The sequence below is a fragment of the Talpa occidentalis genome, unplaced genomic scaffold, assembly GCF_014898055.3.
Source record: "Talpa occidentalis isolate TD23 unplaced genomic scaffold, MPIMG_talOcc4v2.1 talOcc4.14, whole genome shotgun sequence".
In the NCBI taxonomy this organism is placed as follows: Eukaryota; Metazoa; Chordata; class Mammalia; order Eulipotyphla; family Talpidae; genus Talpa; species Talpa occidentalis.
The window spans coordinates 24,543,388-24,571,076 of record NW_023601433.1 but is presented as its reverse complement, the minus strand read 5'-3'; the positions used below and the strand labels follow the sequence as shown (position 1 = coordinate 24,571,076).

Sequence of the window (27,689 nt, the reverse complement as noted above, 5' to 3'; positions counted from 1 at the left end):
TTCCTATCTTTGCCACTTGCTAGGTGTGTGACCTTAGGAACATTGCTTATCATCAGCCAATATGCTCCTCATATGAAAAGGAAGATAATAGCACAATTGACACCTGAACAGCACAACTTGAAAAACTCACGAACTATAGCCTTGAAATATTGAAAATATTCAGAAAAAGTTAGATATGTCATGAATGCATAAATTACATATAGATAATAGTCTGTTTTATAATTTACTACCATAAATTTTATACAAATCTCTTATAAAAAATAAAAGTTTGGTAATACACACTGTACACCATCTGTGTGTACAGACTGTGTATGTGCGGCATTCTTAATCAAAGAAAATGTGAACCAATGTAAAGATGCAGTTTTAAATCATTAGAGCATAAAATTGACTAATATATACTAATGACTGACTAATAATTTAACGTCTACCTCCTGTTTCTATTGCAGTGAGCAGAAGGGGTGGGAGTAAACTTACACTATCACTCAATATACTGCAATACTGTGAACGCATCTTATCAATTTCTTCATAACTTTTTGTCTAGTAAGACTTCCAGTCAATAGCAGTCTATAACTAGTTAAAGTTTGGGGGAGTTCAAAAGCATGGATTTTCATTGTGCTGGGTGTCAGCACCCCAACCCCTACAAAGTGCAAAGGTCAACTGTATATCTTTTGAGGATCATTTTGTGTAAGATTGTTGATATAGCACTTAATTTGATGCTTAGCAATTCATTATCAGCATCATTAACTGCAGCTATGAGTATTGTTACCATTATTATCAATATCACTGTTTTAAGCTTGCAAATAACTTTTACTTACCTAACCTTTAACTGATAACAACAGACTAAGGAAGAAATGGAAAATAATTCATTCAGAGCTTCACCTATTTCAGATAAGTGATCTTGGCATTGTTTCTTGTCCATCAAAGGGCCTTAAATTAGCGGCTTCTACTGTGATGGGTCCCAATGGACACGATGCCGCCTTTTAGCCTTCAAGTTAAGTTACAGAGATGAATACTTGCACACGTAAATGGTCAATTCTAGAAAGACAGGCAAGGGATGAATTTCGTAGAATAGATCCAAGTAGCTCTCTAAGTAACTTAAGTTCCCAAGGGTGAAGTTATCTCTGCTATTTTAGCTCAGCCCTCGCGTTTGCTGCATGCCATGATTCACCAGAGGTCATTCATATTCTCCTCCAGCATGGCATTGATTGTTCTTCTGAAGATCGGGGTGGAAGGACTGCTGACCAGTATGCTCTTCTTCATGGTTATATTAAGTAAGTTTTTACATTAAAATGTTAGCTATCACTAACCTGAGGATTAAAAGAATTTAACTGCTGCTTCTTCTGTAACAGGTGGGATTTCATAGTTTGGGTAGGCAGTTGTGGAATGGCATTGCGGTAGTCCACAGCATCGGCCAGAAACCAAGCCATGACTAGACTAGTTGGGAGGTTGGGAGTAGCAGTGGGCACTTTTCGATCTTTATCCTTAGGGATTCTGATGTGATCCACTTCATTCCAGCAAAACTCTACAAAATCATGTCACAAAATCCCGTCACATGTCTGATTTTTCTGACTAGTTATTTGCATTTTGAAAAGTTCATTTTAGCAAAAAATCCTATACTTTCCCCTTAGATGCTATTGCCTATCTTTCCCCCTTGAATTTTCTAAGAACCTAAGCAACACATTTTTTAAATCCATGAGAGACAGTTCTTTTTCACAAGTTGCATGGAGGGCAAATGGTGAAAGGCATGCTGATCATTTTTTTGTCCCCATTGATTCTGTTACTGCAGTGTTGCTCCTGAAACTGCTCTTGTAGTCTGGTCACTATTGACCATTGCTCCCAGGATGCCTCTGCTGATCAGATTCCTCCATCTCCATGGTGATTTCCACTAGGACTTCAATGTCACGACTTTCTTTAGTTCATATACATATAGTCATATGCTCAGCCACTATGTTCTTGCGGCCCCCCCTCCAAGCTTTAGCCACACATACCCTTATTCCCCACTCAGAAACTTAGCCTACACCTTGACCATGAATTACCCTATGAGGGTCTTGTCTGTCTTTTTTGTTAGCAGATATTATTTGGACCCAATCTCAGCTATCAGAGAAGTTGAAGCAGTGGTGCAGGAAGTGCTAAGATTATCCTTTCTCTTTTGGTACCAGATCTGTACCCCAAAGCTGCTTTACATCCTGTGGGACAATTTTTATAAGTTGTGGAAAGTGCCATATTGTCCTTCTCAGAGTAGTGGGTGCTAACTGGTTCATTAAGGTTGATCCCTCAAATGATCTGTTTTTCATAATAGTGAAAACCCCCCAAGTGACTTGTATCTGTGTGAAGTTTCAAATATTTTTCAGAATCTCCTTCACAAGGAGGTAATTCAGTGGAATGGTTAGTTGGTTGTTAGGAAAGCTAAACCCCATCTGTGACTCTTCAATTTCCATGTATTATAAAAGCAGGTTGTGTATTCCAGGTAAGTTGGATATGAACCTGGGGATTACATATCATTCTAAGGACGATCTACTAATTATGAATTTGAAGAGGTAGAAAAGGAATAGAACTAGTCAAACCCAGGCTTGAATTTTTAGTTTTCTGTTCTTCATGTGATTGGTTATGGGGGAAAATTATGTTATCTATCACCTCATTAGGTGATATATTTATAAATATACTTACAAATTCTATAGTAGCTGAGATGCCTTTGAATTCTAAGCCCCAGGGGAAGAGCCATTCACTAGCCAAAATATAACATTTGGTTGTTAGAACTATAAAAAAAGCACACATTTAATGAAGTTTGGTATCCCAAGTTCTACCAGTAAAGTTCAAAAAGAAATTATTTCATTGCTTCAGTATTTCTCTGAGCATTAGTTTTTTTTTTTGTTTGTTTGTTTGTTTGTTTTTGTTTGTTGTTTTTGGGGTGTGGTGGGTATATTAAATTTCCTAATAACTCTGTGAATGGGACAGCCAGATATCTGTTTTAGAGGGGAAAAGGGAGCCAAAGGGAAGTGGTTTGTCCAGGATCAGATGGCTATTTGAAACTTGACATACAGATGCTTTCCATATTTTAATCTAACTCTAATTTCTGCACTCTACAGCCCCTTTTTACCTTTAAGTTACCTGTTTGATTAAAAACAAATTGTCGCTCTTACACATTTGAAGTGTGTGGGATAATTAAAGTTTTGATATTCTCTGTTATTACCTGAAATATTCTAAGAATAAAAATTTTGTTCACATGTGGAATTCTATTGAATCCTGGACCTGCAACATGAGGGTGAGGGAAATCAGACATGGGGGACTGTCATGTCCAGCATGCAGTGAATCTTTATTGTCTTAGTGCTCATTATATACTTTCTCAGAGTGCATTAGGCATAACATCAATGTGCACCATAAAATGACAGCTGAAATGATTAACTATTTTATTTTGCTGCTGATATTTGCCTGCTCTCGACTTTTAAGTGCCAGGTGGTCAGCTCTTATATGTAATCTGATTGCTCATTAGCTAGAGCAGAGGAGTTTTGCTCCTAATTGGTTTTTGGCTGTGGAGATACTGAGGCATGACTCTACACAGATCACTTTCGGGGCACTCAACAGCAGGTCCAGTCACTCAGAGGTTTTCCTCCGTGATGCATGTGTTTTCACATGCCTTAGAGACTCAGGTCAAGACCCTTCTGCTCACTGTGCAGGGTCTCTCTCAACATTCACATAAGTATTAAAATTAGCAATTTTATTAATTTCCTTTCTTTACATATAGCAATCACAAAATAATACTTGACCATAAAAGTGAAAAGGACAAACAGAACAAAAAGAATGAAAAGAACAAAAAGGAAGAAATGAAGGAAAATGATAAAAAGAAGGGAGAGAATGATCTAGGTAAGACTTCAGATAGTGAATTACTCTTGGTGGTGCTACCACAGAGGAAAAATAAGAATACAGGAATTTTGATAATGAAAGAGCAATGAAAAAGATGTACAAATTGCCTGTATACTTAAAATTTCTTAATTGCTTTGTTCTTCAGAATTAAAGAAATTACATGTAGTCATTTGAAATCTGAGACAGTATTGCCTTTCCAAAAAAAAGTTCTTAAAATTTAAGTTTGTATATATGTCCTCTAATAACATTCAAACAAATAGGACTTGTTTTAAATATGTTTATTTTTATAGATTTATTTTTATTTATACAAGAACTGGGCAGAGGTGTGGGAGGGTGAGAGGATTCACCAGAGACAGAGCGGGGAGCAGAACAGGCAGATGGACCAAAGACACTACCGAGGGGAGCCGCGGGTGAGACAGGAGAGGCCTGCCTGCTGCGCCATGTGGGAATCTTCCTGACTGGATGGGAATCGAACCCGTGCTGCAGAGGCTGTGGACAGCTCTACAGTGCTGCGCTTAACCCGCTGCACCACCAGGGAGGCCCCTAAACTATGTTTCTAGTTTTATAAGAAATTAAGGGAAGAATTAGAAACCAGTATTCTATAATCAGTATGTTATTATACATATGTGATAGTTTTATTTTTACATAATTATTCCAGTTACCTGTTGGTGTCACAACTATTATAAAGAGGAATAAAATAAACCCTGCTTAGTTGAAGAAAATTGACTATGTGAGCCTTTCATTTTCTTTACAGGAAATTTTATGCTATAGAACATATTGTCACTCATCAGTATTCTTTATTTTTAAATTCTTTTTAATATAGAGTTGTTACTTGTTTCATATTATTTCCTGATATCCTTGTTTCATCTGTATCTTTTATGCATTTAGTTGAATGGACAGAAGTACACACATTTTCAGGACCAGAATCAAGCACAGATTCAAGTAAAGGTATTCTGTGAAACATCATTTGGACAGTAATTATGTCTGACATATCAACCCTCAAGACAAGAATTTCATTTCATGTGGTTGTGTCAGAGGTTCCCTAACCACACCAGCTCGGGTTATTCACTGAACTGGCAGGACTCAGCATATAGTAGTTTTCATGCATGTGATTGATTTTTTAACATTTATTCATTTATACAAGAACTGGGGTACAGGCCAGAGGTGCAGGAGGGTGAGAGAATTCCCCAGAGACAGAGCAGAGAGCAGAACAGGCAGACGGACTGAAATACACTGCTGAGGGGAGCAGCGGGCAGGACAGGAGAGGTCTGCCGTGCCATGTGGGAATCTCCCTTCCTGGCCAGGAATCAAACTGGCACTGCAGAGGCTGCGGACAGCTTCACAGTGCTGCACTCAACCCGCTGTGCCCCTGGGGAGGGGAGGCCCCTCATGCTTGTGATTTATTATAGTGAAAGGATGCAAGGAAAACTCAGCAAAGTGAAAAGGTGTCTGGGGCAAACTCTGAAGGAAAACAGGTGCAAGTTTTAAGTGTCTTTTCCCTGTGGCATTCTCAGAATGTGCCTAGTTCCTCCATCTCAAAATATGACAGCACATGTAAAGTGGGTGTCTGCCAGCCCCAGTGCTCCAGTGTTTTGCTGTAGCCTAGACATCCTCTCCCTAGCATGTACTGAAATTCCACTTCCCCAGAAAGAAAGCAAATGTTCAGCAGAAACCACATTGCTTGTACTCCTAATTTAGCGCAATTGGGGAATAGAAGGAACCTTCCCCAAATCCACTTTCCCAGACACCCACCAAGGGTCAGCCATTTCAAGCAGGAATTTCTAAGGAGAGCAGTCTCAGGCTCACTGCCTGAAATCTTTCTAGTAGTTATGCTAACCTTAATGTTTGGCTTTATCTTAAAATTTTATTTTAATAGGCAATATAAAGATATAACATAGTATTAGTTTCAGTTGCATCATCCACCTTAAATTACAGTGCTGGTTGCATTTTTGATTTTTGATGAGTGCTTAACAGATATTTATACAGAAACTACTGTGGTTATTATAGATAATTACAATGTATTCTTTATATTCTCTTACTCTCTCAGGATAATTCTGAGACAAAATAAGCATTGCAAGTTCTGATTTAAAATTAAAATAAAAATTGCTTATTAGGCAGATGATCTAATTTGATTCTTATGATGCTGAATCCCATTGTAATTAGAAAACAACGTAGTCAATAATATTTATCAGATTTTTCCTCTTAAGTTTAAAATTAAAAGAGCTTATTTTATATATATTCATGTACATCAGCTAGGGAGATAATACCCATATTTGCTTACTTTATTCTCATTTTTGAAGTGACTGTGCCTTGATAAATTATTATGTGGTAGTAGCAGGTCAGAGGAAACCCTTTGGAAAAAAAAGTCTTTAGAAAAGGTTTAGGTTTACAGCAAACCTGAGCAGAAAGTACAGAGTGCCTGTATATCCTGGCTCCCACACATGTGCAGCCAAATGTGCTGTTGACATCTTGCACCACAGTTGTACCTTTATAAAAATGTGTGCGTCTACACTGACTCATCATTGTCACCCAGAAGTCATAATTAATTTTAACACTAGGGTTCCCTCTCAGTGCTGTGTATTTTATGTATTTTGAAAAATGTATATTGACATGGATCCACAATTGTTGTATTTTACAGAATACAGAATAGTTGCATTGCTCTAAGTATCCTCTGTGCTCTGTCTACTCATCTCTCCCTTCTTTCTAACCCCTGGAAACCACTGATCTTTTTACTGTCTCCATAGTTATGCCTTTGTCAGAATTTCATCACACATTTTCATATATTTGATATGATACAGTTCATATCATATCATATATCATATCATACAGCTTACAGTATCGTACAGCTTATATATCATACAGCTTACATATCATATATCATACAGCTTACAGTTCACATCATATCATATCATACAGTAGATCATATCATACAGCTTAAAATGTTCGCATTTAAGAAGTTCCTTGTTCTTTATGTTTTTTGCTGCTATTCATAAGCATAGCATGTGACAGTAATGCCTTACAAACTAAAAATCCTAATTTCTATAAATGTTGGATGTATAATGGGGAGGGTTGAGAAATATGACATCATTCACTACTATGCAGCATTAACTGAACCATCCTACTCTATGAAGTATATCCAGAGAGACTATTTATGGAAGGAGATAGTCTCCACAGGCTGTACTTTATCAAACTAGAGTCACAGTCTGAAAGTGTTTCCTGTTTTTCCTGCTGCATTGTATAGTGTCTCTAGACCAAGTTTCCTTGTTTTTTTAAATTGACGACATATCATTACTTTACATCCTTGTTAGTTTTCTCACAATGTAGGTTTTCTTCTCTCAGATGTGGTCAGTATAGTTTTCCTGCCACCAAAGCACCCATAGTCCTCCATCATAGTCCATGTTTTAATGTAAACCAAGTGGTGTTGTCTGAAAACCTGGAGAAGTTGTGTTATGTCACAGCAAAATTATTTTACTCTCCTCTAAGTATTTCTATTGGTGGCTGTCCAGAAGAATCATGCTATTTAGGTTTGACATTGTCAGTTTATGATGCTGATTCTGCTAATGATACCATTTTGTGTCAGTTCTATAGGTTTGACTAGAATTATGCTCACTGTAAATAGCAATTCACTGTTGGTACTAAATGTCATCAAATATACTTTGATAAGTGATATCAGATGTCTTGCTGTTCATAAATATAAAGGAGGGGTGAGCCCAAGAGTTCTTTTCTAGTATTGTCTCCAAGTTGGTCCCTAAGGAATATTTGTTAGCTGTCTTATACTCTTAATATTCTATACATTTTCTACTGTTGATTAAAATGTGTTTTTTTCTTTACTAGCAAAAAAGAATTCTCACAAGGACACTCTTAAGAGGTAGGATTTTACAGATTTTAAAAATGTCTCAATTGATGGAATGCAGAGAAAAGCAATCAGTATTCGTTGAGTGTTTTATTTCAGGCTAGACACTGTGTTATGTGCTTCCCATTTGTTATCTCATATAGTTGTTTCAATAGCTTTGCAAAGTAACTGCTGTTCCAGCCCACCACTTTTTACCAATTAGGCAACTGTGCTTCAGGAAGCATCGCATGTGACAATAATGCCTTACAAACTAGATGGTTTGTAAGGAAAATTTAGTTCATCCACGATTCCATAGTTAAGAAGGTATTTGCTCCATGACTTGACCATTAGCCTGCCTGGCTTCCCTGTCCATTCTCTTGTCCCTAGGTACTTGTGCAGCTCTGGCATGAATATATAGACCCAACGCAAACCAACTCAGAAAGTTCAATTTAGTTATGTGCTAATTTTTATTTTCAGGTTTCCCTAAGAAGCTGGCTTAGTCCAGGCATTTGCCCCAATACATTTAACAATGGCAGTGGTAACTAAAACTTTGCACTTACCATCAAAAGTTTTAGGGTAGATCTCAGCTATGGTCATAGACTGCAGGTTTTACATCAGCAAGACTCAATCATGTAGGTCTTCTTAGGTGTAAAGATATTTTATGGTCCTTGAGGTAAATTGTTCTTCTTTAGGTGAAGATGATCTGTGGTTTATAGAACAGCTTATGTTAACCTCAGCATCTATTTAGAGGATATTTCTCATGGATTTCTATACTTTGTGACTTCATAGTTTGGTGTAATCATTAGGCTAGTAGCCTTGGCTAGTACTCTGTAGTCTTTTCATTTTTGGTATACCCTTTTTTATTCTTTTTCCATAACTTTTCTATAAGTTCCATAAGCTTTTCTTGATTTTTTTTTTTAACTTTCTTCTCTGCTGTTCTTGATGATTGTTTTGTTCTATTTTTTTCTACGTCTACCAGGGAGTTATTCTCCAATTTCCTATAGCAAAATAAAAAGCATGTAGAATTTCAGAATTTTAAAGAATCTTAGAGATTCAGTCAATCAAATGCCCTGTGTTTATGTTCTGAGCCAAATAGCTGTTCAAATGAATAATTGAAATTCAAAGAGATTAAACGGATTTCTTTGGGTATGGCATATGGCAAAAATGAGATTTAAACTCAGATTGTTCCTTTTTATTTATTTATTTATTTATTTTTAAGGATTATTTATTTATTTTTTAAGATTTATTTATTTTTATTTATGCAAGCACTGGGTACAGTCAGAAGTGCGGGAGGTGAGAGAATTCACCAGAGCCATGGCGGGGAGCATAGCAGGCAGAAGGACCAAAGTACACTGCTGAGGGGAACAGCGGGCAGCAGGAGAGGTCTGCGCGCCATGTGGGACCCTCCTCCGGTGGCAGGGGAGCAGCTGGGGATCGAACCAGGCGCTGCAGAGGCTGCGGGCAGCTTTGCAACCCAGCGCTCAACCGCTGCACCACTGGGGAGGCCCAGATTTTTCCTTTTTAAAAGAGATTGTCTCTAGGTGACTTTTTAATAAAAGAGAGGTGGGAATTGGATCTAGTGAACACAATGGAAGAAGATAAGAATGAATTAGCAGAGGCGGCCAAACTTCAATACCACCACCGAGTTGATATGAATAAGGGTTTTATAAAAGAGTTACAAAATGTTGGGGTTTAAGCAAGTTATATAAAGAGAAACTACAGGAACAAGTATGTTGGGAATATTAAGTAGAGGCATATTAAATAGAAATTTTAAAGGAGACTTAAATAGTTTGCTGCTTTTTTGTTGAATTGAGGGAACTAGCATACTTCATTTATATCAAAACACATAAAAACAATATGAGCCACCAGGAAGTGTCTCTGTATAGAAAATAGGATTGTGATATCCTCCTCCACCCCAAGTGACAGAAGCTGCCTTAGATCCCCCACACCTACCACGGTAGTTGAGATTACTAACCTACACAGATCTTTCACCTAAGGCAGGTGTTTCTTAGTCTCGGCCTCTCTTTCCATTTCACCGATGTCCCTGTCCATGTGCTGGCAGGGTTGCATGGAGCTAGGATGACTGTCAGGTCAGTCACAGGGCCTCATCTGACTGCTTGATCACAGGCCTGTTTTGGTAGTGAGTGCATAAGCTTTGTTTCGCTAATTTTCCAGCAGCAGGGAAATGACCTACTCTTGGTCATTTGAGCCCAGCACAGCCTTGTTTCTGGAATCCGTGCCGTCATAGGTTGAAGATTTAGAGGTTGGAGACTGCCACTGAGCCTGGTAGATGTGGGGGAATGGGAGCCCTGTAGTAAGGGAGATATTTAAATTGTATGCAAGGGAAATAGTGGCAGAACTCAGGACATTGTCTTTGCAGTAGTCTCTCTCCTTGGGTATCTGAGTACTTATGAACATTTTTAAAGGCTTGCCAGTTTATGGGGACCTGAAAAAGGCAGGACCTATATAGGCAAAATAATCAGAATTTATAATTTTTAATGTTTTAATTTCTCTGAGATTAGTAATTATTCTTTGACTTCAGTACATTTAGTTTTCAAACATTTTAGGGACCTCCCTATACAATTTCAGAGTGAAGGGAAGGAATGAATCCTAATAAGTGGTTTGCATGCTGAAGGAATAAGACTGCCATTTTTGACTGACATAGATTGGTCTTTGAACCAAGGACAGGTTATGAAGAAGAAACAGTATACCTTTCTTCTTTCTTTAAGTTATCAGGTTTATTGTAGTTCAGATAATAAAAGTTATGCCATCTATTAATTGGATTTTCAATGTAACCATCAGTACTTTTTGTAAGAACTACTTTTTTCTCAGAAGCTCTAATTTTTTTTATTATGGGCACTAAGAATGGAATTTTATTGGACATTTTACAGGCTGGGGGAAATAGAGGCAGAAATAGATACAAAAGTTTTTTTTTTTTTTGAAAAAAAATGGATTGCAAATTTGAATTATATAAAGAAAATTGATTTAGCATGAAGGTAGCCAAAGTTTCGCTAGATTTTTCAATGTAGAAATGAAATTTTTTTGTATATTTTATCTCTAAAGGCATCCTATGAAACGAAACTTTGATGATTCGTGTTCTACATTATTCGAAATCATAGATTTTGAAACTAAGGTAATGTGTGCTCTTGTGAAATGTTCTGCTCTGAATTTCGTTTCCATTTAGTATCTCAGTGTGGCATTCATTCATTCATGAATTATTGCCCCATTGGTTTCCTTTTTTCTTCTATCTTAAAAAGCTGACTTTATTAATACATGTTTTAATGTTTACTGGTGTAAATTTGATTTATACACTGTATATATTCTAGGGATATAGTTTCACACCTCAAAAAATGTATGTTATTATACCACACCCGCCACAAAAGCCCCTATAATCCTGCACTATATTCACTGGGCCTTATCTGCACTTCACTTCCTCTCTGCCCCTCTGGTAGCCTCGTTTCTTTTTTTTTTTTTTTTAATGTTTCGAAGGTTCACTTTCTTTTTTTTTTTAATTTTATTTTTATATTCCCCATACAATTGCAACCCCCTAATTTTGACCCCAATCCCTCCCCCTCCCGCCTTTTACCCCACTAGAGTGTCTCTGGTTCATAGATTTTTGTTGATTTTGATTTTCACTTTCTTATAGTTATTCATTTTCCTGCTCCATTATTTAAGTTTTCTAGATTCCTGTTATGAGTGAGACCATCCGGTATTTTTCTTTTTCTTTCTGGCTTTTTTCGCTGAGCATAATCCCTTCCAGCGCCATCCATGTTGCTGAAAATTGCATGTGTTTATCTTTTTTGAATGCTGAGTAATATTCTATGGTATATATGTACCACATCTTCTTGATCCAGTCATCTATTTTTGGGCATTTGGGTTGTTTCCAAAGCTTAGCTATTGTAAATAGTGCTGCTATAAACATAGGGGTGCAGGTGTTCTTTGGAATTGATGTTTCTGTGTCCTTTGGGTAAATACCTAGGAGTGGAATTGCTGGATCATATGGAAGCTCTATGTTTAGTAGGTCTAGAAATCTCCACATAGCTCTCCATAGTGGTTGGACCAGTATGCACTCCCACCAACAGTGCAGAAGAATTCCTTTTTTTCCACAATCTCGCCAACATTTGTTGTTGCTAGTTTTTTTTAATATGTGCCATTCTCACTGGTGTAAGATGGTATCTCATGGTAATTTTGATTTGTATTTCCCTGATGACAAGTGATGTTGAACATTTTTTCATATGCCTGCTGGCCATTTGCATTTCCTCTTCAGAGAAGTTTCTTTTTAGCTCTTCTGCCCATTTTTTGACTGGATTATTTTCTTTGTTGTTGTTGAGTCTCATCAGCTCTTTGCAGATTTTTGTGATCAGTCCTTTATTATTAGTGTTGTGTGCAAAAATGTTCTCCCAGTTGGTGGGTTTCTCTTTGTTTTTGTTATTGTCTCTTTTGCTGTGCAGAAGCTCTTTAATTTGATGTAGTCCCAGCTGTTTATCTTTGCCTTCACTATCACTGCTTTGGGTGATGTGTCTGTAAAGATGTCTTTGATGTGCATATCATGTAGTGTTTCGCCTATATTTCCTTCTATGTATTTTATGGTTTCAGGTCTTATGTCTAGTTCTTTAATCCATTTTGAGTTGATTTTTGTGTATGGTGTGAGGTAGTGGTCAAGCTTCATTCTTTTGCATGTAGCGACCCAGTTTTCCCAGCACCATTTATTGAACAAACATTCTTTGCTCCAATGCATAGTCTTTGCTCCTTTGTCAAAGATTAGTTGACCATAAATCTGTGGGTTTATTTCTGGATTTTCTATTTGATTCCATTGGTCTGTATGTCTGTTCTTGTTCCAAAGGTAGCCTCATTTGTATAGTCATATTTTAACTGTTCATTTTTGTTTGTTCTCTTACTTTGCTTCTTTATTAAATTCTACAGTTAAGTGAAATCATCTAGAGTTATCCCAGAGTCTTATAATCATGAAAGGGATCAAAAAAGAGTCAAAATGAGAGAGATTGTTATAAAAACCTGACAGAAATAGTGAGTTTGAGTGAGAGCAGGAAATTTGTAAGAAGATAGGAGGGAAGTTCCCAGGAATGGATGGAGCAGACCCCATCATGGATGTGTGCCTGAAAGAGCCTGAACCTGTAATGGACAGATGCAGTGGGGGCAGCCACGGGCGTACCCCAGGAGAGTGGGAGCAGCCATGGGCGTAACCCCAGAGTGGCAGCAGCCACAGGTGTGCCCTAGGGGAGTAATCCTATTTTTGTGGATGTCCCCACATTGGGGAGGAACTCCCCTAGACCTAAGCATCCTCAGGCCTCGATATACTATCTATCTCTTGCACTCCCTCTTCTCTGGGTGGAAGGCAGGCTGCCTCAGAATTCCTATTTAAGAAGAACAGCTTGCATTTAGCCCACATATGGCTAATCTTACTACCATTTAACAAGAAAACCCTGTAGCATTTATGATGAGTTACAATGCAAGACCAAGAGGCCTAGCTCTGACACTGTAAGATCTAAGATAGGGCCTCCCCTGGTGGCGCAGGCGGTTGAGCGCCAAGCTGTGAGGCTGCCCACAGCCTCTGCAGTGCTGGTTCTATCCTGGCCGGCCAGTGAGGGTCCCACATGGCGCGGCAGTCCTCTCCTGTTGCGCCCACTGCTCCCCTCAGAGGTGTGTTTCATCAGTCTGCGTGTTCTGTTTCCCAATATGTCTCTGATGAGTCCTTTCACCCCCCCCCACACATCTGGCCTGTACCCTGGTTCTTGGATGAATAAGTAAATAAATCTTTAAAAAAAAAAAAGATCTAAGATAGCTGACTGGATTTGTGTTAGTCCCTCACAAATCTTGAAGGTAAGGCAGATATAACAACCTTCAGAGTTGAACCTCGAGTTAAAGGCTTGGGTCCACTTATTAACCAAGGAGAGGAAATCTTCTTCCCATAGCAAGGGGAGGAAACTATTAAATTACCAGTGATGTAGGAAGGCACTTAAGGGAACTCTCAGAGGGGGGACGCTACCTGAGCAAGAACAAGGCCGAATGGGTTACTGGCTACTTGTGGCTCATTGCAGTTGATTAGGATGAAAAGGAAGTAGTGAACGAATGTGGTTCGAGTTAGGGAAGAGCACTAGAAAATTGGTCATGAAAAGCAAGTCCAGGTCTCGTTTTTATAATCCCAAGAGGTGGAGAGCTGCGGGATGGGACATGTGGAATGCTTATTAGGAGTTCCTGCATTGCTGCACCCTTCTTGCGGTTGGCAGGACTAGAGCTAACCCAGGGTGCACGCCAACTTATCCTTTCACGGGAGATTTCTAGAAAGCAGCAGCCGGCCCTAGTGGCCTTTTACATGGCCGACCCGTGCCCACTATTTTTTTTTTTTTTTTTTTTGCGGCAAGAGTGAGGCCTAGTTTGAAAACAGAACTCAGGAGCCAGCTCTGTTCCCCATTTAGAGAGGGAACAGCGGCTCGACTACGATTGATTAGCAACGGAGTGAGGCAAAGAGAGAGGCATGAGGTGTTCACTCGGTCAGGCTTAGGGCAACTGGAAGGTCATGCCTCCATGTTTTGGGACCCGCTAAAGAGTAGCCTTGGCCTGAGCCCCTCAGTCTTTGTTGGACAGCCAAACAGTCACCAAACACCAACTCCTCTCAAAAAGGAGGTTATAATAGCATGAAGATAGAAAAAACTGGAGAAATCTTACTGATGCCATGGAAAACCAAATGTTGGGAGCCAAAATGATGTGGTTTTTTTTGGAGTGCAGGGTCCGTGGGTTCACCCTGGGAAAGTTTTCACCAGAGCTCCTGTTTCAATGACATGCAGCAAGTTTCTCCACGAGACAGAGATGATGGTTATATATTTTTTTAAGATTTATTTTATTTATACAAGAACTGGGGTATAAGCCAGATGTGCAGGAGGGTGAGTGGATTCAACAGAGACAGAGCAAGGAACAGAACAGGCAGATCTACTGAAATACACTGCTGAGGGGAGCAGCAGGTGAGACAGGAGAGGTGTGCTGCGCCATATGGGTTGCTCCGTGCCTGCAGGGATCGAACCGACACTGCAGAGGCTGTGGACAGCTTCACAGGACTGTGCTCAACCGCCTGCACTGCCAGGGAGTCCCCAGTAGTTATATTTAAATAGCAGGTTTATTAGAAAAGGAACAGGACAGTAAAAGACACTTGCATAGACACAAGTGGGCAGAAAGAACTGTTCCAAAAGGGACAGGTTTGCTAAGAGAGGCCTGCATGGTTGCAGGTGGGCGGCATTGAGGAGAGCCGCCTCCACTGAGGGAGATCAGTGAGGAGAAGTCCTGGCATGGTATAGGTCATGGACAGGCAGGAAGGCTGCTGCCCTGCAGAGGGAGAAGATTGGTGAGAAGAAGACCCTGCATAGTCACAGGTGGGCAGAGAGTGCTTCCCTGTTGTGGGAGCTGCCTTAGGTTTTATAATCTTCAGGAAGGGCCTAATCTTTGTGGGTGGATGGTTTGTGCCTCTATGGCAGTCTGATAGTTTCTGGGTGTTGCACCTCCTGATCTGGGCGTTGATGACTAAGAGTCTTGGTTTCTGTAACTGGGTTAATGGATTACGCTAATCCCTTCTACCCTTACCTCCTTGTATGAGTTAGGTTCCTGACCTTGTATCTCCTTCCTCCATCATCTGTCACTGATCATGCCATATAGGAGAAAAAAGATTACAGGAGGTATACAATTTCAAGAATGCCTGGGGGAGGGGCTCCCTGGTGGTGCAGAAGTTTCAGTCACAGTACTGTGGGGCTGTCTACAGCCACTGCAGCACGGGTTCAAACTCTAGTGGAGGAGGTGATCTACATGGCGCAGCAGACCTCTCCTGATTGGCCTGCTCCTCCCCTCAGCAGTGTGTTTCAGTCGGTATGCCTTTTCTGTACCCCAATCTTTTTCTGGTGAAGCCCCTCACCCCCACACCTCTGGCCTGTACCTCAGTTCTTATATCATAAATAGATAAATCTTTTATTTTTTTAAGATTTATTTATTTATACAAGCACTAGGTACAATCAGAAGCACAGGAGGGTAAGAGAATTCACCAGAGCCAGAGCGGGGAGCAGAGCAGGCAGACTGACGAAGTACACTGCTGAGGGGGGCATTGGGCATGGCAGGAGAGGTCTGTAGGCCAGGTGGGACCCTTACCAGTGGCCGGGGATCAAACCAGCGCTGCAGAGGCTGTGGGCAGCTTTGCAGCTCAGCGCTCAACCACTGCACCACCACCACTGGGGAGGCCCAATAAATAAATCTTTAAAAAAAAAATGATTGCATGGGAGCTGGAGGGAGGTGGAGTGGGAGGAGAAGAAGGAGTCTGTTTACCAGAGATAATAGCATACATAATCTATACATTATCTGCTTAAACTACTTCTCAGATCCCTTTTGAATGTCTTGATGTTATCTTGAAACATTTCCTAGACCATCCCTGGACACAGACCAACACATCCTATCAATGGCTACCTAGGCATCCCCAGGCCTACCTCACAGTGGGGCCCGTTGTCCTTGGGGCCATCATTCAGTAATGTAGTGTACAACTAGATCGGTTTAAATATAGATTAATCAGAACATTCCAGGTCAAGGTACAAACTGGTCAGAATATTCCAACTTAATGACTGTGCCGTCATTGAGGAAGAAAGATCCAGGCACAGCACCCACACATATGAATTTTCTCCAATGTCTGTTTTCAGATTTGATAGTAGCTGTCTGATGTATTTTGGTGCTCCTTTGTTTGTTGAGTACATATTGATGAGTGTTATGTCTCCCTGCTGTATTGTTCCCTTTATCATGGTATAGAGTCATTCCCCATCTCTTTTTTACTTTTTTAAGCTGGATGTCTATTTTGTTTGATATGTAACTATGGCTTTTCCTGCCTTCCTTTGAGTGTCGTTTACTTACAGGATAGTTTTCCATTCCTTTATTTTCAGTCTACCTTTCTCCTTGGTACTTAAATGTGTTTCCAGGAGGCAGCAGAAGATGGGATTCAGTTTCTGTGTCTTTTTATTGGTGCATTCAGTCCATGAATGTTTAGAGTAATTATTTGCATATGAAAGTCCATCACTGCCATTTTGTTCCAAGATGTGGTTCTTTTAATTCCTCACTAAATTGCGTTTGTCCCTCTCTCTGCTTTGGATCCTAAAGCTTCTTTTGATATTTCTTGGAGGAGAGGTTTAATGGATGCAAACTTCCGATCTCTCTCTTGTATAAAAAGGAAAGCCTTGTAGGATAGAGTATTATCTAGCATTCTTTTTCCTTATGAGTATTTTGAATGTCACTTCATTATCTTCCTGCCCATATTGTTTCTTCAGGGAGATATGTTTGTTTTATCAGTGTTCTTTTATAGGTTATCTGTTTCTTCCACCCCATCAGCTTCATTATTTTTTCTGTGTCTTAGACTTTTGGGTTTTTACTATTCTGTGACTTGCAGTAGTTTTCCTTTTGTCTAGGTAGTGTTACAGGGCAACCCGTATATGAAACGGGTTGCTTGACTGTGGGTCCTCACAGTGCGCTTAAAAGGGAGTTATAATAATAATACTCAACTGCAGGCACAAAACAAAAAGGTTAATAAAGGGTTTATTTACAAAAGAAGGGGAAATGAAGAAATGATTAACTCAGGGACACATATGGAGATAATTCATGAATGCATCCTACTAGTTCCACTGAGCTGGAATCCCAATGGCAATAAGTCAAGAGTCAAGCCAAGAGCTGAGAGGCCATGGGGAACCCCAAGGCCCACATGTCTGGTTTTATACCAAGCCTGGCTGCTAGCTCCACCCTCAGTTCCCAGCAACTCTCCTTTGGGTGATGATGGGATTTGTAGTTCCCAGTGTCTCAATGGCTTTGGTCTGAAGTCAGGGTGGAGTCCACAAAACCCGTGTGGAGCTTGTTCAGGACATAATTTCCCCCTAACAGTAGCCTAGTGTTTCCTTTGCTTCCTGTATTTCTATGTTCATTTCCTTTTTCAAGGTTGGGAATTTCTCAGGCGCTATTTCCCGAAATCAATCCTCAGTGCTGTTCTATTTCTTCTCCATCTTTGATTCCTGTGATTCATGCTGTCAGATAATTCTCAAAGGATTTCCTCATTCCTTCCCCTTTTCTATCTTGCTTCTTACTCTTTTTGATTCTTGAGATCACTGATTTGCTCTTCCACTTGATTTATTCTAATTTCATGGCTTTCTCCTGAATTTTTTGTTTCTTCCTGTAATTCTGTTAATTTCCTGTTTAAAGTCACACTTTCAATCATTGTTGCTGATTGGGTTTCTCATAGTGTTCATTTCCCTTTCTGAGATTTGTTTATTCCCATTTTGACATTTTCTTAACCATGGTATACTTGAATTCTGCATCTGATTGGTCAAAGAGCTCTTCTATGTGTTTGTCGTTTGGTTCTGGAGTTTTGTTTCTCTAGTGGTGTGTTATTTCCCTGATGGCTTGCCTGGCATTTCATATTTTTATTCTTGTCCATTTTTGGTTGTGGATTTTCTCTGCTGTAGTTTTGGGTTTTGTTGTGTGTCTTTTCCACTGCTTTGGGTATTCATTAGATGTTGGGTATAGTTACTAGAGTATTGTTGGATCTGGAGTGATCCTAGAGCCTTCCCCAAAGCCCTTTGGCTTTGTTCTGGTTGCTGGGAGGGTGGGTGGGGCCATTGGTTGTAGAGGGTCTGTCACTGGGACCTCATTCCACCCAGGGATGGTATCATTTTAAAATATAAGCATTGGAATGTTATTCAAAATGTAAAGAACATTCTTTGACTTTACTTTCCCACTTCTGTGTTTCCCATAAAATTATTCCCTTAGAGTTTTTAAAGTGCACGTAATAAAATAATTATGTACTAAGTGTACTACCACCACTATTACATCATATAAGTCTACTAATTGGCAAAAGGCACTTAATGAAACTAGTTTGGTATAGTGCCAAAAACTAAGGCTTAGAAGTCATAAAAATTCATGTTGTGTTATGAAGTTAAGTTTATCTAAAAACTAAAGAATTATTTCGGGTCTCCCTAAGGCCAGTCATTATTCTGTGATATACATGAGAGTAACAAAAAGACTAGTGAGCGTAGGTCTTGCACAATGTTACAAACACCATATTTGAAATCAAAAGACATGTTAGTATCTTGGCTTTGTCACTTCCTAGCCACAGAATCTTGAACAAAATTATTGAACCTCTTTATATGTCCATGACCTTGTTTATAAAAATGATATTCATACTTTCTTCTCAGGTATATGTAATGAACAGATGTAGTAACAAATAAAAATAATTGGTAAACTATAAAGAGTGTTATAGAAATATGACAATGCCATCAGGGTGATATTTAGTGCTTTCTACATATTGAATAACTTTTTGAAACTGTGAAGGACAATCAAATGGTAGTGGTATCAAAAAAGAATGGGAGTGTTAAAATTGGCATTTGGATTTCTTATTAGGGCTATGTTAATTGGGCTATTATTAGTGATATCCTTTGTATAGTGATAAGTTGTATATTGTGGTTTGGTACTTGAAACCTTCTTCATAATATTTTAAAGGTTTTGACTATTAAAGTTTCTATCCTTGAATACCAACGATGTGTATGGCACTTAAATACTGCATGTACAAGTTGAGGGGTAGAAGTTGCAGGAGCAGAAAAATTAGCAGCCGATTCATTGTAAGTCTTTCTAAGTATTTCATATAAAGAAACATGAGAATTTTAGGTTAGAATAGATTGGGGGAGTTCATAGTCAGAGTGGGAATGGGAGTAGCAGTAGTATTTTGATGGTCAAAAGTGATCTCTCTGAGTGAGCCAAAAGCTGCCAAGGGAAGGATGAGAAGGAGTCATTCCTGTGAAGGTGCAGAAGAAGGACATTCTGATGAGAGAAAACAGTAAGTCATATCTGTTCATTTTATTTAAACATGTCAGAATTTCTAACAAGGAAGCAGGAAGTGGGGTAAGCATCATCGTAATCCCTTCTTTTCTGTGTTGAAGATATGTGTGAAGGCTTAGCACATTTTAGAGAATTAATAAATGTTCTTCTCTTATGAAAGCTTACATGCTTTTTTTTTTTTTTTTGAGTTAACATAACTCAAGTTTTTGGTTAAAGACCTTAATGAAGAGATTTCGGAACTACTTTGCTGTTTTATTCAATTGTTTTCTCTTTCAGTAAAATTTTTAGTAACTAATTCATTAATGGTAAATTTCACCATTGAGTTTCTTTTCTTAATAAATTGTTAGATTACACTTTTTGTGATAAATCATCAGTATTTCTATGGAAATAATATGGTATTGTGAATGATAAAAGAATAGTCTTCCAACTGAATAGGCCAAAATCCACCACCTCAGACTCCCTTGCTGCATAGGATGACAAATTCACATAGCACTGAGGAGAGTCTGTGTTATCTGAACAATGATAGGCAGGTTTAAAGTTAAGATGTCTCTGTGAGATTAGGTTGGCAGTCAGTCCTGGGACCAGCAGCCATGATAGTGCTGGCTGCTAGAAGGCTACGTAGATCCTGTCATTGAAGATTCCAGGACTGAAATGGGCAACGTGAATGGTTCCGGTGGCAGCAACAAATATCAGCACAACTTGCTGGCTAGTGTTCCTGGAAGATATGACACTGATATCAGCCAGTTTCAATGACAATACAGCTCGAGCCACCTATGGAAGCTTCTTGCAGGTTATCTTCAAATTTGTGATGTAAGTACCATCACATTTCCCCTTGTAGATGTACTGTTCCATTTGGAAGTCAAGGTTAGTGGCGCGTAAATGGGTTCCTGCTGCAAGGAATGTGAGGATTTTCTCCTCCTTCATTTTCAGGCTTGCAAGGGTTCCAGACCCTGTGAAAGTTTTGAAGGAAAAACATTGGGGGGATATTAGTACTTATTAAAATCATAAGAAACTGAGTAAAATTATAAAAGTAGTGAAAACAAAAAGTTCTTAAATAAAGTAATAGCAATGATCCCTAATATCAAACTTTGATTAAAGGTTAAAGAAGGAAAGAAGCATGAAAGTAGTGACTTGAAATTAGAAGACATATCTGATTCTGATAGTGTCTGCAGTGGATTAACTCAACAAGCAAAGAGTGGAAAAACTGATAATCAGCACTGTTCTATTTCAATGACCAAAGAAGATCCTTATAGGTAATAATAGTTTACTATAGGTACTATTTATTTTTTATAAGTTATTCAAATTTGAGTGAGTATAATGATTAACAACTCAGTTTTTTGCTAGAGATATCTAAATTTGCCGAGTAGTCATAAAAATGCAAATTAATAATGAGATATCATGTTTAAAATCATAATATGTACTTTATTAAAACAATAATAACAAGGGTTGACAAATGTGAGGGGTATTCTTAGACACTTTGATAGAGGAATTTGGTAAGTTCATTCTGAAGGGGAACTCAATGGCGTCTTTCAGAATTTCAAGCATATTTTCTATCTTGAAGTAAATGCTGTAAGTACTTTAACAAATAGGTTGATCTAAAGCAGCAAAATTAGAAGGCAAAGAAATACAACACAAGATACATTGAGCTATCAAGGGACTGTGTTTTCATAAGGAGAGAAATATCCAAAGTTCAACCACAAATACAAGGAAAACTTAATCTCTTATCAAATACAGACTTAAAAATTGTCATAAAGAAGTGGAAGAAAACATGGAAAGGCAAGTCAAAGTGAACAAAGGAACTTAGAAAAGCTAATTAGAGTGATAGAACAAATGTCATGGAAATAAAAATACTGATTTAAATAAGAAAATAACAGAATTGTAGGATTGTAAAAAGACCAATAGAGGAGATAAAAAGTTTCTGGAGACAGCTATGGAAATAGATTACACCAAGTGGGGAATGAATCAGTGGTCTCAAAGGCCCCAGGTGGAAGATGAAAGAGAAAGACAAACAAAAGGAAATGAAGAGACATTTCAGTAACTACCTGATTCCATTAGAAAAGGCTCATGAGGATATTGGGTACTCCAGAAGAGGGGGGGGCAGAGCAGAGAACTTATTTCAAAGAAATAAGAGAAGAAAAACTTCCCAAACCTGAGAGAGGAATAAATTATACAGGTCCACAAAGCTAAAAGAATACTTGGTTATTTAAATATAATGAGCCCTACACCAAGCCACATAGGTGTGGCTACCTCATCAGATGAATATTCATGCCAACAGCAACCACCAGTGTATCAATGTTGCTTTACTGTAGGTGTGGGTCCCCTGTCTGTTTAGTTCTAACCCCCTCCCAATACTTTGTGATCCTTTTCTAGTGCAGTCAGTTGTAGTCCTATATTCTTGGCTTGTTTTGTTTTGTTTTCTAGTACCTTTGTTTAGTGAGTGTGAGGAGGAGATGCATTGCATACATACTTTAGTATCTTTCTGCATCTATTCATAAACTCAAAAAATATGTTAAATTCAATATGGAAGCACAATCAGGAGACATTTTATTTTTGAATTTTCCTTTACTTTTCTGATAAATATGTGTCACATGGAGCTGATTAGAAAAGAAGGAGGTTATTACTGAAATACTAAATAATCATGATTGTGTATTTCAAACTCGTCAAAAGAAGAATTGTAACCCACCATGGTATGCTATGAGCTGTAAAGGCCTACAAAACTACCTATCCCCAGTTTCCCTTGCTTTCATTATTGAACTTACAGCAGTAATGTTCCCACTCATTCCTGCTCAAAATTTGCTTTCTAATGGTTACCACAGATTTTTCACTTTGTGATATTGACACATAGTTTTTAGACCCATGGGCTATGTCTGCCTCAATGGAAATCACTCTCCTTTTACATACTTTCTTCATTTGACTCTATGCTGTGGGAGAGCTCACTTGCCTGGTATCCTACTCCCATTTCTTATACTTTGACTTCAATAAGTTTTTCCTACCTCTTTTCAACTGCATTGCCTTTGCACAAGTTGAAATATCCCAGGTCTTCTATCCATGACTTTTACTTCCATGAATATGCTAAAGATGTCCAAAGTTATAGTTACGCTACAGATATCTTAATTTCCGAACTGTACTCCCTGCACTTGCAGGTAGGTTCCTCACATGATGTGCAGTTCTGGGTCAATCAGGACATAACTGCAATTATTTTTATACATGACAGAACTAATTGTTGTTTTGAGTAGGGGAGACTTCTTTGGACATTACACTGATGTCATTTCATTTAGGTTTCCCAGGATCTTTGGCCCCATGACTTTTACTTCCTTGAATATGATAGATGCCCAAAGTTGCATTTACGCTACCAGCCTTACCTTAATTTCTGACATATATTCACTGCACCTGCTCTGGGTCCTCTCTCCAGGTATATCGTACTGGATTACTGTGATCAGAAAGACAACTTTTGTTTTTGTCTATGGGTGATACCATTTTGAGGTTTGTGGCAGGTGAAACTGATGAGGTACATCTTACGTGCATATGACCCTGATGTCACTGCAAGATATCTGTAGTGATGTTTTAAAAGTAAAACTTTTTCACCCATGAGAATTTATCAGAGACCTTCCAATATCTGTTCCCAGTACAAGTTCAATTAGGTGCTCATTTTTACATTAAAAAATACAAAGGCCAAAGAACAGTGCACATTGAATAATTAGTCTCTTGTCTAAGCAGCAGTAGTTTTCCACAGTGAACTCAGATTTTCAGTGTGGCATTGAATATGTTTTAAAATTTCTGGGTGCACTGAACTCTCAGTTATTGTTCTTTCCCTTTCAAACACAGAGGAAACGCAGAGATGTGTGTTTAGGAAACACAGAGATGTGATGTGCCCTATCATTCTGTTTACGATCGATTGTCTATGTAGTGTGGTTTCTCCACCAGTACCTTTGGTGACCTGCTGTATTTCTTTTTCCACCTGCGTATAGCCTCCCAGCATGTCAAAAATGTACTCTTTACCATCACATTGTGTCATAATTGTACATGTGGCTTTGAAGCAAGGAGTAATCTCCTTGCTTATGGTTTTTTCTTCATCACGGTTTTAAGATAATACCAGTGAATGCAGGTGGATAATGTTGGAATGTTGTAAAAGTTGTTTCATTACACTTTATCTTAGAAAACACGAGGCTTACATGGTTTCCTCTTTCAAAGTAGGGTTTCTGACACAGTGAAGAAGACAACCCAACGTGATTCAGCGTCTTGCCCAGTATCTGCGGTTATAGCTAGTACAAAGCCTGTTGTGATTCCAGTGCATGCAGTCGGCGGGAGACACAAACCAGATAAGAATGTCACAAGGTAAAAACAACTCCTCCTTTAAGGTTCAAGGACAATTTGCTGTGATTGCTTTTGTCAGTCCAAGCAAAATAAATTCTCTATTATAGGCAAACACTGCTGAAAGTTGAATGATGTAGATCATTGTGTTTTTCTCACTTCATCGAGGCAGTGTTTTTTTCCAAGCGGGTGTGTGCTTTAGGAGATATGTTCACACCTCATCAGGTGAATGCAGTGCTTGACACCCACCACTAATGTCCCATAATGCTTTGCTAAGGAAGTTAGGCCCCATCACTATTTTATTCTCCTCCCAACCCTTTGTGCTTCAGTCATATATTCTGCTTTTTTTTTTCAGATTTCTAGTTCCTTAGCTTAGTGACTGTGAAGGAGACCTATTTCAATAAATACTTTAATATCTATCCATCAACGATTTATAAATTCAATAAATAGATTCAAGTCAATAAAAGGAAACACATTGAATATATCATCATAGGGTTTGTTTGTTTCTTTTTAAATTTAACTTCAATTTGTTAACCATTTTGTTTCACATGCAAGTGGTTAGAAAAGAAGTACACTATTACAGAAATACCAAATAATCATTGTAATGTACTTGCAACTATTCAAACAAGAAGAAACGTTTATCTCCATTGTATCCGATGAGCTCTTGAAGGCTCACAGAACTATCTTACCCTCTCTCTCCTGTTTTCACTCTTGAACTTTTTTTTTTTTTTATAGAGGCATGTTTATTTATTTATTTATTTGTTTGTTTGGTTTTTGTTTATACATGCACTGGGTACAGTCAGAAGCGCGGGAGGGCAAGAGAATTCACCAGAGCCAGAGCGGGGAGCAGAGCAGGCAGAAGGACCGAAGTACACTGCTGAGGGGAGCAGCGGGCAGCAGGAGAGGTCTGTGCGCCATGTGGGACCCTCCTCCGGTGGCCGGGGAGCAGCCGGGGATCGAACCGGCGCCGCAGAGGCTGCGGGCAGCTTCGCAACCCAGCGCTCAACCGCTGCGCCACCGGGGAGGCCCTCACTCTTGAACTTTTAACAGTAAGGATCCCACTCATGCATGGTCCAAACTTGCTTTGTAAAGGCCACAAGGATTTTTCACTCTATGATAGCAACACATATCTCTTTAGACCCATGGGCAATGTCTGCATCGATGGCGATCATTCTCCAACCACATAATATTTTCATTTGACTTTAGGCTCTGTTAATTTCAGTGGGAGAGCTCACTTACCAGGTTTCTCCCTCCCATTTCTCAGTTTTTGACCTCACTCTGTTTTTCCTATTTCTTCTCAAAGCCCATTACCTTTGGACAAATTGAGGTTTCCCAGGATCTTTGGCCCCATGACTTTTACTTCCTTGAATATGATAGATGCCCAAAGTTACATTTACGCTTCAGGCCTTTCCTTAATTCCTGACATGTACTCACTGCACCTGCACTGGGTCCTCTGTCCTGGTGTATGGTACTGGATCACTGAGATCAGAAGGACAACTTCTGTTTTTGTCTATGGGTGATGCCATTTTGAGGTTTGTGGCAGGGGAAACCGATGAGGTACATCGTACATGCATATGACCATGATGTCACTGCAAGATACATGTAGTGAATGTTTTAAAATTAAATCTTTTTTCCCAAGAGAATTTATCAGAGGCCTTTCAATATCTGTTCCCAGTACAAGTTCAATTAGGTGCTCATTTTTACATTAAAAAATACAAAGGCCAAAGAACAGTGCACAATGAATAATTAGTCTCTTGTCTAAGCAGCAGTAGTTTTCCACAGTGAACTCAGATTTTCAGTGTGGCATTGAATATGTTTTAAAATTTCTGGGTGCACTGAACTCTCAGTTATTGTTCTTTCCCTTTCAAACACAGAGGAAACGTAGAGAAGTGTGTTTAGGAAACACAGAGATGTGATGTGCCCTATCATACTGTTTACGATCGATTGTCTATGTAGAGTGGTTTCTCCACCAGTACCTTTGGTGACCTGCTGTATTTCTTTTACCACCTGCGTATAGCCTCCCAGCATGTCAAAAATGTACTCTTTACTATCACATTGTGTCATAATTGTACATGTGGCTTTGAAGGAAGGAGTAATCTCCTTGCTTATGGTTTTTCTTCATCATGGCTTTAAGAATATATCAGTGAATGCAGGTGGATAATGTCGGAATGTTGTAAAAGTTGTTTCATTACACTTTATCTTAAAAAACACGAGGCTTACATGGTTTCTTCTTTCAAAGTAGGTTTCCTGACACAGTGAAGAAGACAACCCAACGTGGTTCAGTGTCTTGCCCAATATCTGCGGTTGTAGCCAGCACAAAGCCTGTTGTGATTCCAGTGAATGCAGTCCGCGGGAGACACGAACCAGATAAGAATGTCACAAGGTAAAAACAACTCCTCCTTTAAGGTTCAAGGACAATTTGCTGTGATGGCTTCTGTCAGTCCAAGCAAAATTAAGTCTCTATTATAGGCAAACACTGCTGAAAATTGAATGATGTAGATCATTGTGTTTTTGTCACTTCATCGAGTCAGTGTTTTTTTCCAAGCCGGTGTGTGCTTTAGGAGATATGTTCACACCTCATCAGGTGAATGCAGTGCTTGACACCCACCACTAATGTCTCATAATGCTTTGCTAAGGAAGTTAGGCCCCATCACTATTTTATACTTCTCCCAAATCCCTTGTGCTTCAGTCATATATTCTGCTTTTTTTTTCATATTTCTAATTCCTTAGCTTAGTGACTGTGAATGAGGCCTATTGCAATAAATACTTTAATATCTATCCATCAACGATTTATAAATTCAATAAATAGATTCAAGTCAATAAAAGGAAACACACTGAATATATGATCATAGGGTTTGTTTGTTTCTTTTTAAATTTAACTTCAATGTGTTAACCATTTTGTTTCACATGCAAGTGGTTAGAAAAGAAGTACGCTATTACAGAAATACCAAATAATCATTGTAATGTATTTGCAACTATTCAAACAAGAAGAAACGTTTATCTCCATTGTATCCCATGAGCTCTTGAAGGCTCGCAGAACTATCTTTCCCTCTCTCTCCTGTTTTCACTCTTGAACTTTTAACAGTAAGGATCCCACTCATGCATGGTCCAAACTTGCTTTGTAAAGTCTACAAGGATTTTTCACTCTATGATAGCAACACATATCTCTTTAGACCCATGGGCAATGTCTGCATCGATGGCGATCATTCTCCAACCACATAGTATTTTCATTTGACTTTAGGCTCTGTTAATTTCAGTGGGAGAGCTCACTTACCAGGTTTCTCCCTCCCATTTCTCAGTTTTTGACCTCACTCTGTTTTTCCTATTTATTCTCAAAGCCCATTACCTTTGGACAAATTGAAGTTTCCCAGGATCTTTGGCCCCATGACTTTTACTTCCTTGAATATGATAGATGCCCAAAGTTACATTTACGCTGCAGGCCTTTCCTTAATTCCTGACATGTACTCACTGCACCTGCACTGGGTCCTCTGTCCTGGTGTATGGTACTGGATCACTGAGATCAGAAAGACAACTTCTGTTTTTGTCTATGGGTGATGCCATCTTGAAGTTTGTGGCAGGGGAAACCGATGAGGTACATCATACATGCATATGACCATGATGTCACTGCAAGATACATGTAGTGAATGTTTTAAAAATAAATCTTTTTTCCCAAGAGAATTTATCAGAGGCCTTCCAATATCTGTTCCCAGTACAAGTTCAATTAGGTGCTCATTTTTACATTAAAAAATACAAAGGCCAAAGAACAGTGCACATTGAATAATTAGTCTCCTGTCTAAGCAGCAGTAGTTTTCCACAGTGAACTCAGATTTTC

The 27,689-nt window shown here is 38.9% G+C and overlaps 1 protein-coding gene across 1 annotated transcript in view; it reads left to right on the top strand.

Moving 5' to 3' along the window:
- Nucleotides 1-9,772: 9,772 nt before the first annotated feature.
- The window catches only part of LOC119243986 (uncharacterized), a 41,475-nt gene continuing 23,558 nt past the window's right edge, over nt 9,773-27,689 (top strand). The window contains exons 1-5 of the mRNA XM_054695468.1: nt 9,773-9,783; nt 10,757-10,826; nt 20,645-20,799; nt 23,738-23,881; nt 26,097-26,240. Of these exons, the coding sequence (XP_054551443.1) occupies nt 9,773-9,783; nt 10,757-10,826; nt 20,645-20,799; nt 23,738-23,881; nt 26,097-26,240 (524 nt within the window). The remainder of the gene's footprint in view (nt 9,784-10,756; nt 10,827-20,644; nt 20,800-23,737; nt 23,882-26,096; nt 26,241-27,689) is intronic.